The following is a 14327-nucleotide window of genomic DNA, read 5'->3' on the forward strand; positions in this document are numbered from 1 at the left end:
TACTTAGTCAGGAAAGCCTCAACTGAGCCCCAAGCCTCCTTTGTGGCAACGCTCTGCTTTGCTTGGGAAGTTTTGCTGATCTCCTACCGCGGTGTTTTGCGGTACACAGAGAAAACTCGTTCAAATGGGGGAAACGGTACAATATCCACACAGATGGGGGTGGTCTGGCAGGCTACTCGCAGTGCCGCCTTCTATCGGCCACCGCAGCGTCTCGGGGGGAACGGACGCCCTCCGTGCCATCTCTTCCGACGCACCTCTCGATCGCCGGCCGAGGGCACGTCCCCGCCATACGCCCCTCCACCCGCAGGGAGAGAAGACACGGACGGCGCAACGGTGGGTCCTCCTTACCTGGATCTGCTCGAAGGGAACCTCGAAGCTGAAGGACTCGTTGTAGTACGGGTTGAGCGTGTTCTTCTTGATGGTCGTCTTCTTTTTCTTGAGTCGCTTGCCATTCTGCATCAGGTGAATCTTGACATATGGGTCTGCGCACAGGCGAGAGAAGGCGTTGGGGTTGGCTTCGCGCGAGCGCGTAACCAGGGCAGGCAAGCGGCCAGGGCTGCTTGGGGTACAACTCGCACAACCGCTCGAGCTTGCAACACCGGCGCAAGAATCAGTGCAATTTATGGGACGTGGTAGGTATAAACACGCGCACAATCTCATCGGGTATGGAAAGCTAAGCTTCCGATATTTTACGAGCTTAACATCCAGCAGTGGATATAGGTATTGGCTGATGAGGATGATGAGGATGATGATGGCAGTTAAGCTAAGGACGTGAAGACCTCATGAATCTCGACAGCCTTTCAGGAGGAGTGACTGAACTGCTGCCAAAAATACGGCGGGCCATCATCTCATGGAAGGAATTTCTACTTTTCTAACATTACTTAACACTTTGATTTAAAGCTTCTTTCGTGACTGCAGGGATTCATCTTCTTGGTTCTTTCGGTAAAGTCACGTAGAAGGGAAATAATAAAATAATAAAAATAAAACATAATAAAATACAATTCTCACGACGTTTCGGCCACAACGCAAGCAGCCATCCTCAGGTGAAGAACAGGTCTGTCGGAAAGATAGCGTCTGAATGATTCAAGAACAGGTCTGTTGGAAAGACAGCGTCTGAATCATTCAGACGCTGTCTGAATCATTCAGACGCTGTCTTTCCGACAGACCTGTTCTTCACCTGAGGACGGATGCTTGCGTTGTGGCCGAAACGTCGTGAGAATTGTATTTTATTATGTTTTATTTTTATTATTTTATTATTTCCCTTCTACGTGACTTTACCGAAAGAACCAAAAATATTACTTAACACCTCATATAATTCACGTGAAAATAACGTACTGTACGTATATAAAATAGGAACAAATTTACAGTTGTGTATCAGTCAACTGCTGGACGAATGCCTCCCCACATTGTGTCAGCCATGGCGACTGATTGACGAGTACTTCACGACGCTGGCCTGTGCGGGTTTGTGAAGGAGGTCAGTCCAGGATCGGTTCACACAATCACTGGCCACTAATCTCATCTAAATTTAGCCATACCTGCACGTTGAACTCAGGTGGCCGGGTTCACAATGCTAACCACTGCTCTCTCTCTCTCTCTACCAAGATCATTTATATGCCGGTGCATACATTTATTTGGCGCATAGCAAACATGAGAATGTGGGCCATTTTAGCACCATTATCAACGCAAACAAATGTAATGCACATACGTATAGGCCTACTGTAAAGTGCAAATGTATTTGTGCTGGTGATTAAAACGTGGTCACCGGTTGTCATGGGCACAACAAACTCGATATTGATATAGCTTGGATGACACTTTGTGTGTGTAGGACACGTGTTCATTCAATGTGTGATTTCAAAAACTATGAACTATACAAATTTCAACTATTTTTTTTATTTTACCAGGTAAGGCCCACTGAGCTCTATAGCTATTTTATATATGAAATATATAGCGAAATGATAGTTCAACTTATCACGTGGTAATTTATCACAGCCAACTACTCCAGACGCATGTTGATTCTAATTGTGGAGGGAAACAACGGAGGACCCGAAAAAAAACCCATTGGCGACCACCACGGAGAGAACATACAAACTCCAAATATACAGCAGGTGTCAGGGTCGGGATCAAACCCACAACCTCCTCCATACCAGGCGAGGAAGTTAACATCTCGCCACCGCAGCGCCCACTTTCATTAAAAGACTTAGTCAAATATAGAAGATAGCCATTTCTTTGTTGCAGATACTGAACAAATCCTCTGATATGCTTTGATACGGAGAACCATTATTGCAAATCCCGTAATCTGTGGGGTTACCCGTGCAGTTACCACTCTCATCCGCAGTGGCAAAGGTTCACGGATAAATCCCGCGGATACATCGGATGAAGTTGCCGCTATGCATTGTGGCTAAAATCATGGATAACCACGAATAATAGGAATAAATAGGGCCGCGGATAATAGGAGTTTCCGTGGACTCTACAGCTGTTGCGGGTAAGAGGAGTCATGGGGAACGGCCGTTGATGAGAGGAGTTGTGCTGTGCGTTCCTCCTGCATTTTCCTTCATTTACACTTTTGTTCATGAGGAAAAGACGTTAAAGTCCGTGAGATATGACTTGTACAGTCTAAGTTTCCTCACTGCGGTGTGCCTGCCAGATCCTTTTAACTGCAGGGCAGCCCAACCGACAGACAGGGTCACGTGACACTCACCACTCACTCATCAGATTCTCATCCACACCACCAGACAGCACTAATCACTTACAACTCACTAGACACTCACAAGTCATATATGTTAAAGCCACATTGTGATGTATTGCAGTTCCATCACAAAGTAGTGGTTTATGTATTGTCTTTATATATGTATACGTTTAAAGAAGATAACTTTCAGCAAATCTATTTCTTGACAGATCATCCAATGCACCTGTTTTTGTCAAAATATGCCACCGCAATAATGAGTTCTCAAACTGCCTGGCATTTTTCTCTTTTTTCAAAGGGCATTGACTGAAAAGTTAGCGCCAGTCAAAAGACTCACGAGAACAACACCGACCAGAATGGAACAATAAGACCGGATCACGGTGCAGGTTTGCTACACACAAAAACGTTGAATGCGCACGCCGGCCTCCGTGCGTATGCAAAAAAAAAACCCCATCAGCACTTCCTAAAGAAGTGCATTGTGGGCATCTTATCTTCGATCACCATCAAACATAATTTTAGCACAACTGAGAGCATCCGGTCCACAGTTGTCTATCCCTGCATCGCCACTGTTGTCAGTTGGTTACATTCGCTCATTTATTTCGATGGTGATATAACCGAAAAGGACCACAATGCACTTGTTAATGAAATTCTGCTGTTTTTTTTGCAATAATGCACATAAGGCTGTGTGCTTTTTACCAATTTTTGCAACTCGTTTGCATCGTAACGTTGGTTTAGCATACACTGTATCGTTATAGATCAATAGGTCTCATTCACACGATAGTGAATATTCAATTTTCATCCAAATTGTGGCAAAAACACCTCCATTACCTAAAAGAGTGGAGGAAAATCGTCAAGGCAATGCATGTTCTTGCCGCTCTGTAAAGACGCGCATCAGGCCCAAAGTGTCTTTGTGCTCAAATCACACAACGCAGACTCCCGCAAGAAATGTGGCAGCACTGTCAAAGGCTGGTATTTACCGAGCATGACGGCAATGCATCAGCTACGAATTGGTCCCAAGCAGGCGGATTTCTCTGCGCTGCTACAATGACATTTGATGAACAGAAAATGTTCTGTGCTGTTCGAATAATTGACTATTGCAAACTATTTTTCCCAAATACATGACATTCTCTGTGTCACCTTTCATTATAAAAAAGGCAGTCAAGAGGTTTTGATGGCAGGATATGAAAAGTTTAAAAATACTCGCATGCCCGTATTATATTTTTTAGTCATTGCTAACATCAGTTTGTCTTCTATGATGTAAGAAGTTGATATAATTTACTACGTGAAGTTCACTGATTCTCAAGGCTGTTTAAGAAAGTGTTCTACTTTGGATGTTTGCCTAATTAGTTGGTGAATATTTATATTTGATTGGAAGCGCAAAGGAACCAGAGTTCCTGGCGAAATCCCATCCTGCTGAGCTGTCACCGGCCCAAATATATAAAACGATTCTACATCGTCAATGTCAAGATTTACAAAAGCAAACTCGATATGCAGTCCATTCACTGGTGGCCGGGTTGAGGCCGTCAACGCTCTAAATATGATAACCTGATTCGATCAAAGGTGCATGCGTCGATTCAAACCCAGGATTTCAGAGGCACCAGCAAAAATGTTGAGGGCTGCCATCCCCTTGATTATTTTTTAATGATTATAGTTATTTATAAATACTTCTGCAAAACATCCGTGCCACATGCATTTCTCCATCTTTAATAATGCCACGACCATAAATCTCATAAAGGCAAGGCAAAGACAAAGGTCCCCCGTATAGCCTTAACACACTGTTGGGGCAAGTGCTGTAAGCGAGCACCTATAAAGACCAGAACGGCACACGAGGGGGTGGGTGGCCAGCACCACGCACAGCCGCCTTTGTTTCCCGAGTGGTAATGTTTTTACGCACCGCACCAGGTACTAATTTGAGGCCGAGTCGACCTAGGGGAGGCCCAGGACTGGTTCAGATAATCGTCACCGATGTTGGCCGTGAGCGGGAATCGAACTCGGCTTGCCAGGTTCGCAGCGCAGCGTAGCGCTGACCGCCACCCTACCGCTCACACGTCCTAACAAGCAGTTGCGGACTTTCACCACGCCACGTGGCCCAATCTTCCCGATGCAATTCTTGCCATCTCAGGGAAGATCCATTGCGAAGAAACCCCGAACAAATTCTCGCCTTGCGGCAGAGATGCTCCCTTTGACTTGTTCATCTGCGCAGGTAGCAGAGTGAATCGTGAGCAGCTGTTTGCAGCTCGGCACTTCTTCGCCGCCTGGGAAATTGCCGCCCCCCTAGAGCTGCCACTTTGCCGCCGCTGTTCTTACTTCGCACGCGCGGCGTGCTTCAGACAACTACTGGGGTAATAAGCGGGGCGCGCCGGACCTACAAATCCAGAGGTCGCCGGTTCGATTCCATCTCCCAGAGAGGCAGTTTGAAACAATGGGGCAACTGCACAACATTCACAGTGCGCGCGCATTACCATATCTTCTGACACGTCTGGCTGAGCGTGAAAGAGTAAGGGACGACGGATAACCCTCTCGATGGGGGCTTCGTTCAGCTCCCCCGAGTGGAGGTCCTTCCGCCAGGAGCCGTGTGGGCACGACATTTCGGGGCTGCGTCTTTAACCCGTCGCATCCATATGCCGCGTACCAGAAACGAGGTTTCTCAGAGACGCGCGCGAAGCGGACGTTGAAGATGTGTGCTCACGTCGACCCTCGCAGACGATCGCGGGTGAATCCCATCAAGCTCTTGTGGCCATTTCTGCGTGTTTTCTACATCTCGGCGTTGCACCTCTTTGAGAAGCCCTACAACTGATAGGCTAATTACCTTCGGTCATCGATGTATGAGTAGCACAGTAGTTGACAAAAGCAACGTTCTCCATTTCTCCTTTGAGCATCTGTGTGTTTTGCACGATTTTCGAATTCTCATTTTTTCTTTTACTGCAATCGGCAAGCTTCATGTGAATGACTCGAGGATCCTATTCACGTGCTGGTGATTATTTATTGACGTACAGTAGGGGCATGAAATATAACATTCCATCGCCGGACTAAAGGATGCCAGAAGACTCCGTGCAATGCATTTCAGAAATGTTACGGCACGAACGTGCTTGTTCCGCTCTTTGCAAGGGATGTCCTTTCCGCTGACATTTGGAGGTACCGTGCGCTGCGACTGCGAATGCTCGCGACTAATCCAGCGCCGTAGCGGGTGCGTGGCACCAAATCCGATCTGGGAGAAAAAAAACAGTGGCCAAACCCGGACAACCTCCGCAGAGATGGAGCACCGAGATCGGGTCGTGTGCAGGAGCACGATGGATTCATGGAATGGCAGGACAGTGAGTGACGGTGAACATCGGGGGAGGCATTCAGCCAGCAGCGAATGTATGAGGGGCTGTTGATGATAATGGTGGTGGTGGCCAGGTAGGATTGGCAGGGTATGGTGGCACAATGCCTGCTCTCCGCAGCTTTGTAAGGAGGGTTAGCGGGTCGTACGGAGATGACGGTGCTGAGCAACACAGATGCCAGAAGTCCTACAAGCACAGAAACAGTCCCTGCCACGTACAAGACATTTTTTTCAAAATCAAGAATTCGTTTTTAAGTAGACTGTTCAAGGCATTGCCACTTCACTTTGGGAGATTACATATTCCAGACACTTGGCCTCGGGGAATTACTGTGCAAATTTACTCAGCAATTCTTTGGCCATGATATACTTGCGGTGAAACTCTGCTGTAGGAGTTCAATGTTTTTTTTTTATTGAAATAAACTACCATCATATTTAGCCGCAAGCAAAGGTTAAATATGAAAGGTTGGCAAATTAAATGTGCCCTTTTACCACACTGTCACTTCTACATAATTTGTCACGTGACTTTTTTGGGAAACTATCTCGGTGTTTAAAACATTCGAGGGGTATATTGTTGTTGTTGTTGTGTTTTGGCTATTAATACAATGTCTGAGGGTTAGGCACAATATTTCAATATTTGTGTGACACATTTAGCTGCGATCTCTCTCAACTTTAGCTTGGCAACCCTAATCGAGCAACCCTGACCAGTCCCCATCTCTGAACTTTACTTTTTTAAGCTGCACTCCGAAGCCTTGAACCTTTTCCCGCGACATATGACCTTAAGCGCCAACCTTCGAAGAGGAAAATTAAAATATGATGTAAAGAACTGTTTTTGCAGTCATCATTAACAATCAACGTCTTATGGCTGAGACGTATACGGTAATGAGTTCACATTTTGAGCAATGACCATTTTTCAGTAATAAATGATGGATGGGTGACAGATTATGAGTAATTCCATGGTGGGGCCGTTGAGGAGAGTTTGACATTAAAAAAACTGTTTGGGATGAACGCTTTTTGTTCAGAAGTTATTACATGATAAGCCATTCAAGTCGAATGCGTCTCCCTACTGCGGACACTCCACAAAGTGATACAAATTTTATCGACTCTCGAGGGATGATGATGAGGCGAATCGATTTCCCCCCCCCCCCCCCGTCGTTTTCTCGTGAGCTGAACGGCTCTGGCGCAGTTCGACACGGCGGAGAGAATACGGCAATTATAAATAAATGACATTGACAGATTTTTAATAAAAATATATAAATAAAATAATATCTCCAGAAATGGAAGTCGTAAATTATAGGGAGCACTTTAATGTCAAGCCGGATTAAATATTTTGAGGCCCAAGGCCAAACATAAAATGGACGCTTCTTTATCTCGAACGCAGATATATTACACCCTAATGGCAAAATAATAAATCATGTTGAACATTAAAAAACAAAAGTTCAATTCATAATAAAGTTTTGAGTCGCGAAAGCCTACGCGTTAAATTTAAATTCGACGTTTGTAAATTTTTGTTTGAGTTCCTGCATCCACAACTTCGCAGGGCGTGAATGGTTGTTGTCTTCTGCAAACGCTGGCCCTGCCATGGAAATGTGGACTTGCCGCAGGGCATTAATCGAGATGAACACCACCCCAATCTCAATTGAGCATGAAAACACTTCTAGTTTTGTTTTGCGATAAAACTGGAAATCAGCTGTCTACTATTCCCTCACGATGCACTTAAGCTCATTTTACTCTCGTGCCTGAACTCGTTTCGCCATCTGTCCAGGTTTGACCTGAACAATTCTGACACTGGCCGTTGTGTTCGGTTTGTAAGAACAACACAACTAGGACAACATCAGCTTCTCATTTTAACACCATCTGATTTTTACTCTCATACTGTCTGGGGATTTTTTACAGATAATGACTTACCTCCCCCAATTCTGCCACAGTTTGGCCTCCTACCCCACCTCACACAGACATCCTTCTGTTCCTGGTATCCTGGTCCGACCACTCCCCACCAACCCCACAACCACCGCTACACCCTCTCCCGCCACCCTTCGCGAACTCTCTTTGTCCCGATGCTCTACCCCCATGCTTGTTCGTTCTTCCCAGCTCTGTGTCCACGTGTGACGAGACCGCGAGGGAGGCAGGCCGAGCCGAAAGCCCGAACCCGCCCACTACGAGGTCTCTGCCAAACGGATTCGATGCACATCAGCCGACGTTCCGTTTGCATTCGAACTTACCGCCTTCGGCGTGACCGCCGAGTCGAGAGGCCGAACGCGCGGGGCGCTCGCGCGAGGGTCGCGGGGCGCTCGCGCGAGGGTCGCGGGGCGCTCGCGCGAGGGTCGCGGGGCGCTCGCGCGAGGGTCGCGGGGCGCTCGCGCGAGGGTCGCGGGGCGCTCGCGCGAGGGTCGCGGGGCGCTCGCGCGAGGGTCGCGGGGCGCTCGCGCGAGGGTCGCGGGGCGCTCGCGCGAGGCTCGCGGGGCGCTGGCGCGAGGGTCGCGGGGCGCTGGCGCGAGGGTCGCGGGGCTCACCGGAAAGACCACCAACGTCCATCTTCTTCAGGTTCTTGGCCTCGAGGACGACGATGGTGAGCTTTCCGGCCGTGGGGACGTAGCGCAGGGAGATGCAGATGTCACCAAGTTTCTCTTGCTGCAAGCGTTCACGCGCGCAGACAGAAGACAGAGATCCCCCACCCCCTTTTAGCCTCGACAGACTTTTGGGGCAAGCGAGCGCCTACGAAAGTGTCGGAGCGGCACACGAGGGGGTTCGCCGGCCGCCTTTCGATCACCCATGTGCTACTGCAGAGGTGTATGGATGTTGACAGGATGCACACCTTTGATACAGTGATTTGGTCATGAAGACACACGCACGCGCACAAGACAAAGGTCTTCCATTAAGTGTGATGAACTGTAGTGCTTTTAGTGAACATCTATTAAGGCTGGCATTAATGTATCATGCCATCTGCCTTTACCTTCCCAGTATTGATACTGGTTGAACAAACTTGAACCTGAAAAGAGATTCATCTTCTTGGTTCTTTCGGTATAGTCACGTAGAAGGGAAATAAACAGGTCTGTCGGGAAAACAGCGTCAGACGCTGTCTTCCCGACGGACCTGTTCTTCACCCGAGGACGGCTGCTTGCGTTGTGGCCGAAACGTCGTGAGAATTATTTTGTAATGTTTTATTTTTATTATTTTATTATTTCCATTCTACGTGACTTTACCGAAAGAACCAAGAAGATGAATCCCTGCAGTCACCAAAGCTTTAAATCGAAAACTAAAAAGAGATTCTGATGAACACACCAATGATGAAGATGAACCGCTTCACAATAAGAATATTTGTTTGTACTGGAGTAATCCGATGAGCTGTAAAGCTCTTTTTCACAGATGTCCAGTAGGGGCATGTGTTCAGAAAGTTCCACCAACAGGCAATACAAAAACACGATAGGAGTGCAAAGTTTAGGACAGAAAAACAAAAAAACGATCTTAGTCATCATAGTTGTCAACCCATACGGGTTACCCGTATTCTTGTACAAGGGAATTGAGTTTTCGGGGTCCATACTGCGTATTTGTTTGTGTTTCTCCCTTGTGATGGGACTTTGTAGGATAAACGTTGAGATTTATAAGGGCACGGGGTGACCAATAAGGTTTGACCTGGTCTGATAAAGGGTTAACAGGTATGTGTCATAGAGACTTTAGCAGCGAATGCTGTTGGATCGTAGACACACACAGACACATTAAGAAGGGGACGCGTGCTGAGCTCCACTCACTGTGGTTACAATAACAAGAGCATTTTTTCCCAGAAAAGTCTTCCTGAATTTTAGGAGGATCCACTTACATACTCAATGATTCCCACGCGGCGTGTAACCAGAGTAACAAGGGAAATAATTGGGGCATGTGACGGGGATAACACTTAGAAATCCAAGGACGATAGGTCAGCAATGACGAGTAAGATTACATGCAAAAGGGCATTTCTAGACGGCCAAAGGGAATGACTGCGACCATTGTATCGGTCCTCCCATCATGCCCTGCATGTCACGTGACATCCCCCATTGCGACTGCGAAATTCACGTTTCCGTCTGATGCGTTTCTCGTCGTTTACGGAAAGTGTTAGAAATGGATTACTGTCACCAATCTGGTTGGCACTCTGTCATCTACAAGCACTGGATTACAGACAGGTGCCACTACGCCAGTATTTAGGAAAAAATTATCTTGGGGTTTTTTGTCACACAACGCAACTGTCAATGCAATTCAAGCAACGGTGGCTCACAAGTGACGGCATCACAATTACCCCCTCTATTTAAGATCGAAGCATGAGGATTTCTCCACTAATCTGGCTGTCGCCTGTTGATGATTGTTGTAATTACTGGCGAAACGTCGTACTCGAATTGCAAATGTTGTGTGTTTACTCTCCCAACACAACGGTGTTGCTGTGCTCGTAACGAATTGGCACGTTTTGTTTACGTGGCAAACCTTACTTATTGGTGTTGTCGGGTGATAGCGGGTTTAATGACACATTTATATTCACGTGATCTTACCCAAAAAAAACGGTGCTATGGTGGTTCTCTGTTCGCAAATATTTAAGGGATAATGTCTGTATGAGTTGTGCGCCTTTTGGCGTCATCTGGTCCAACACCATGTGAGACTAGGCTCTAAGAAAAGCTGTCTCGGGTGTGGACCAATCAATTTCAAGGACAGTGCATTCATTTTCAGAGTTGTGTTTTTTTGTTTGCATTTTGACCGCAAGTGTTGTGGTTAATGCAAACATGATCCCTTGTATAAAGGTGACAGTGTTGTTGCCAGTTAAAAGGGTAAAAACATATTACTATGTCTGTATGGCAGTCCAGGCATGATGAACCATTTCTGATATCTCCAAGATTGATCACGATTGTAACAGTATTCTATGGTAGGAGGCAGTATCACCACAGCATAGGCAGTCGTGGAAAATCAACATTTTCTCATGGTGGGGCCAGTATCACCAGATGACATGCACAGTAAACTGTTGTCAATGGTTCCTGGTTGCTGTTTCTCCTCTGCTGTCCCTCAAGTCTGCATCTCCCTTTACCCAGAAATCCACGCCGACGCATCTCTGTTTCTGTCCACATAATAATGAAACCTCCTATTCCCCCAGGATCCCCATGTCCCATGACTTTTCGCAGCATCTCGAGATGCGGTCGCATCCTCGGCACCGTATAAATCCGGACTGCATTTGATTGTATTATTTTATTGATTTCACGAAGATAATGGGATCAGATGACCCCGAATGTGATTTGAACTCAATGCCTTTGTATTCTGCGTCGGCCTCGCATATAAAAGCGCCACTTGGGTAGATATGTTTCAATAAATGCTGATAAAGTGCTACACACCATGCAATGTTGTCATCAGGAACATTGTGCATTCTGTGTGCGTTTGTGGGGAGCGGTCGTGTAGCGTTTTGCGCGCTACGCTATGAACCTGGCCACCCGGGTTTGATTCCCGCTCATGGCCAACACCAGTTACGATTATCTGAACCGGTCCTGGGCCTCCCCTAAGTGGACTCAGCCTCAAATTAGTACCTGGTGCAGTGTGTAAACATCGTCACTAGGGAGACAAAGGCGGCCGGGTGTGGCGTTAGCCATCCACCCCCTCGTGTGCCGTGCCAGCCTACATAGGTGCTCGCTAATAGCACTTGCCCCTCAACAGTCTGTTAAGGCTATATGGGGGACCTTTGTCTCTGTCTTTGTGTCCCTGCGGTGAATATGAATGTGGCCATAAAGCTAACATCTCTGCCTGGTGCACTTAAAGAACAAAACCTTACGATCGGAATGCACGAACACTGCGAGAAGCCCTTTCGCGCAAAGTATAACCGTCGTCAGTTTTATTGACCACATTTTAAACATGGTTTAAAAAAAAGTCTAAATTAAATTGGTACAAAAAAAACAATTTGATAAATTCGCCGATATAAAATCAGTACAAAGCAATAACTGCCTATTTCTCATTAATTCACGTGAATGGTTTTCCCACTAAAATTTGTATGCACAAAAACAAAACTCAAAGAACGGAACGCTCTGTAAAACACGTTTATAACGTGTCCATTTGAATGCGCAAGACACATGGAGTGTTTATTTGGTGCGTAAGAGACACAGGATACACATTAACGTTGCATGTATATTTATATATGTAAAACGCCTATTTTATGCGCGGGATGTACCAGAGAAGCCCATCTTATCTGCAGGAGAAGCGGAATGGCCGTGTCCGCGTTTGGAAATGCCTCCTCCCAAGCCGACACGCATTTTTCTTTCGCCACGCTGTTTGTCATTCCTTGACAGTGCATCCCATCACATCGGCACTCTCCAAAATGCACGCTTCAAATAGCATTTCAGAGTTGTGGGTGGGAGCGTGGGAGGAGGGATGGGTGTGGGGAGGGTGGCAGCAGGAGAAGGCCGCTGAGACTGCCCTTGTCTTGCAGCTGCTAGTGCTGCCTCCTATTGTTGTCTGTTGCTCCCTTACATCCTCTAGAGAAATCAGGGTGCCTGGGGTATGAACGGTCAAAAAAGTTTTGAGAATGGGATTTTTTTTGCTTGTTTGATAAAATGCGGCCTTTGAACGTGTGTGCTCGCACTCGTGCGCCATTTTGTTATTTTTCGATGTAATACGCGAGAGCAATGTAAACGCACAAATTGTTACAAAATTAAAATGTTACGTTGAGACGGTGCTACTTTTTTTTAAAGCCTCTAAGTTCTCAGAACGATTTTCGATGGCCCCCTCGCGAAGACAACGTCGTTTGTTTAACACGCGACCAATATCATTTATAACACTGTGTAACAATTTTTTTGTTTTGTTCTTGAGTAGTAAGTGTTATTTCTTAATTGCTTACGCCTCAAAAGTACAGAAAGTGGGTATTATTCTCTACAAACTTTGCTATTGTGATCAGGACAGTGATATTTTGAGATTTACATATTTTCCAGAACATTCCACATAGATTCGGTGCTGAGTAAACTTGGAGTAACTTCTAGAACATTCTAGAACTTTCTAGTAATATAAATAGTAGTAAAAATCCAGGGGCCTTAAGCCCACCAGTTCAGTTTAGTTCCAGCTGCCTAAGTGGATACATATCTGCTTTTTTCTGAGATGGCATCAAGAGGCTGCAAGCATCCGGCAGATGCATTTGCTATGTCTGCGGCCAATTTCTGTTTAAGCATCTGCTAAGGTGTGTATTTTGCTGTGCCTTTTTACACCTGATGAGGGAGGATTGTGTTGCCTCCGAAACGTCGTGATTTCATTTAGTTGTTTTCATTTATTTTATTTTATTAATTGTGGGATGAAATTTTGCAAGTCGCAGATCAGAGGAAGTGTCACCAACCTTTTTGCCGCTTCTTCACCCATCAAGATGGGCTCTGCTTCTGCTACAATGTGACCAGTCTGTTCAAGGCAATCAGAATCGCCTGTAACCAGAATGAGTGGCACCTCTTCATTGACAGCTCATCCAGGAGCCTCAAAGCCATTCTTCTCCATAATGGTAACAAGTACCCGTCTCTTCCCCTGGCTCACTCGGTGCACCTCAAAGTGAATTACAACAGCATCAAAACTTTGCTGGACGCCTTGAAGTACGATGAATATGGCTGGGAGGTCATCGGAAACTTCAAAATGGTGGCATTCCTGATGGGTCTCCAAGGCGGTTTTACCAAGTTTCCCTGCTATCTTTGCCTTTGGGACAGCAGGGACACCAAGGCACACTACCACAGGCGGGACTGGCCACAGCGGACCGAGTTCTCTGTGGGGAGGAACAACGTCAAGTGGGAGCCACTGGTGGACCCACGGAGGGTGCTGATGCCACCACTGCACATCAAATTGGGCCTTGTGAAACTATTTGTCAGAGCTGTAGATAAGGAGTCGGCAGCCTTCAAGTACCTTCAAGACTTCTTCCCTAAGCTGTCTGAGGCAAAGGTCAAAGCCGGTGTTTTCGTCGGACCACAGATAAAGAAGATCTTGGAGTGCAATGAATTCCCCAAGAAGCTCACTCGTAAGGAGAAAGCAGCTTGGAACAGCTTTGTCGCAGTGGTTCGTGACTTCCTAGGCAATCACAAGGTCGAAAACTATGTGGAACTGGTTGAGACTGGTGAAGAACGACGGCACAATGGGATGTAGAATGTCCCTCAAAGTCCATATCCTTGATGCTCATCTCGATAAATTCAAGGAGAACATGGGAGCGTACTCGGAGGAGCAAGGCGAGTGCTTCCACCATGATATACTGAACTTTGAACGCCGCTATCAAGGACAGTATAACGAGAACATGATGGGAGACTACATTTGCGGGCTGATTCGTGAAAGTGATTTACAGTATAATCGTAAATCTCGAAAAACTAT

General features: G+C 46.4%; 1 protein-coding gene across 1 annotated transcript in view; it reads right to left on the reverse strand.

Moving 5' to 3' along the window:
- The window catches only part of LOC144718685 (synaptotagmin-2-like), a 90158-nt gene that overhangs the window by 6915 nt on the left and 68916 nt on the right, over positions 1-14327 (reverse strand). The window contains exons 6-7 of the mRNA XM_078594136.1: positions 8516-8633; positions 349-482 (exon numbers count right to left, since the gene is read on the reverse strand). Of these exons, the coding sequence (XP_078450262.1) occupies positions 349-482; positions 8516-8633 (252 nt within the window). The remainder of the gene's footprint in view (positions 1-348; positions 483-8515; positions 8634-14327) is intronic.

The sequence above is a fragment of the Lampetra planeri genome, chromosome 5 (genome assembly GCF_965212315.1).
Source record: "Lampetra planeri chromosome 5, kcLamPlan1.2.h2, whole genome shotgun sequence".
Taxonomy (NCBI): domain Eukaryota; kingdom Metazoa; phylum Chordata; class Hyperoartia; order Petromyzontiformes; family Petromyzontidae; genus Lampetra; species Lampetra planeri.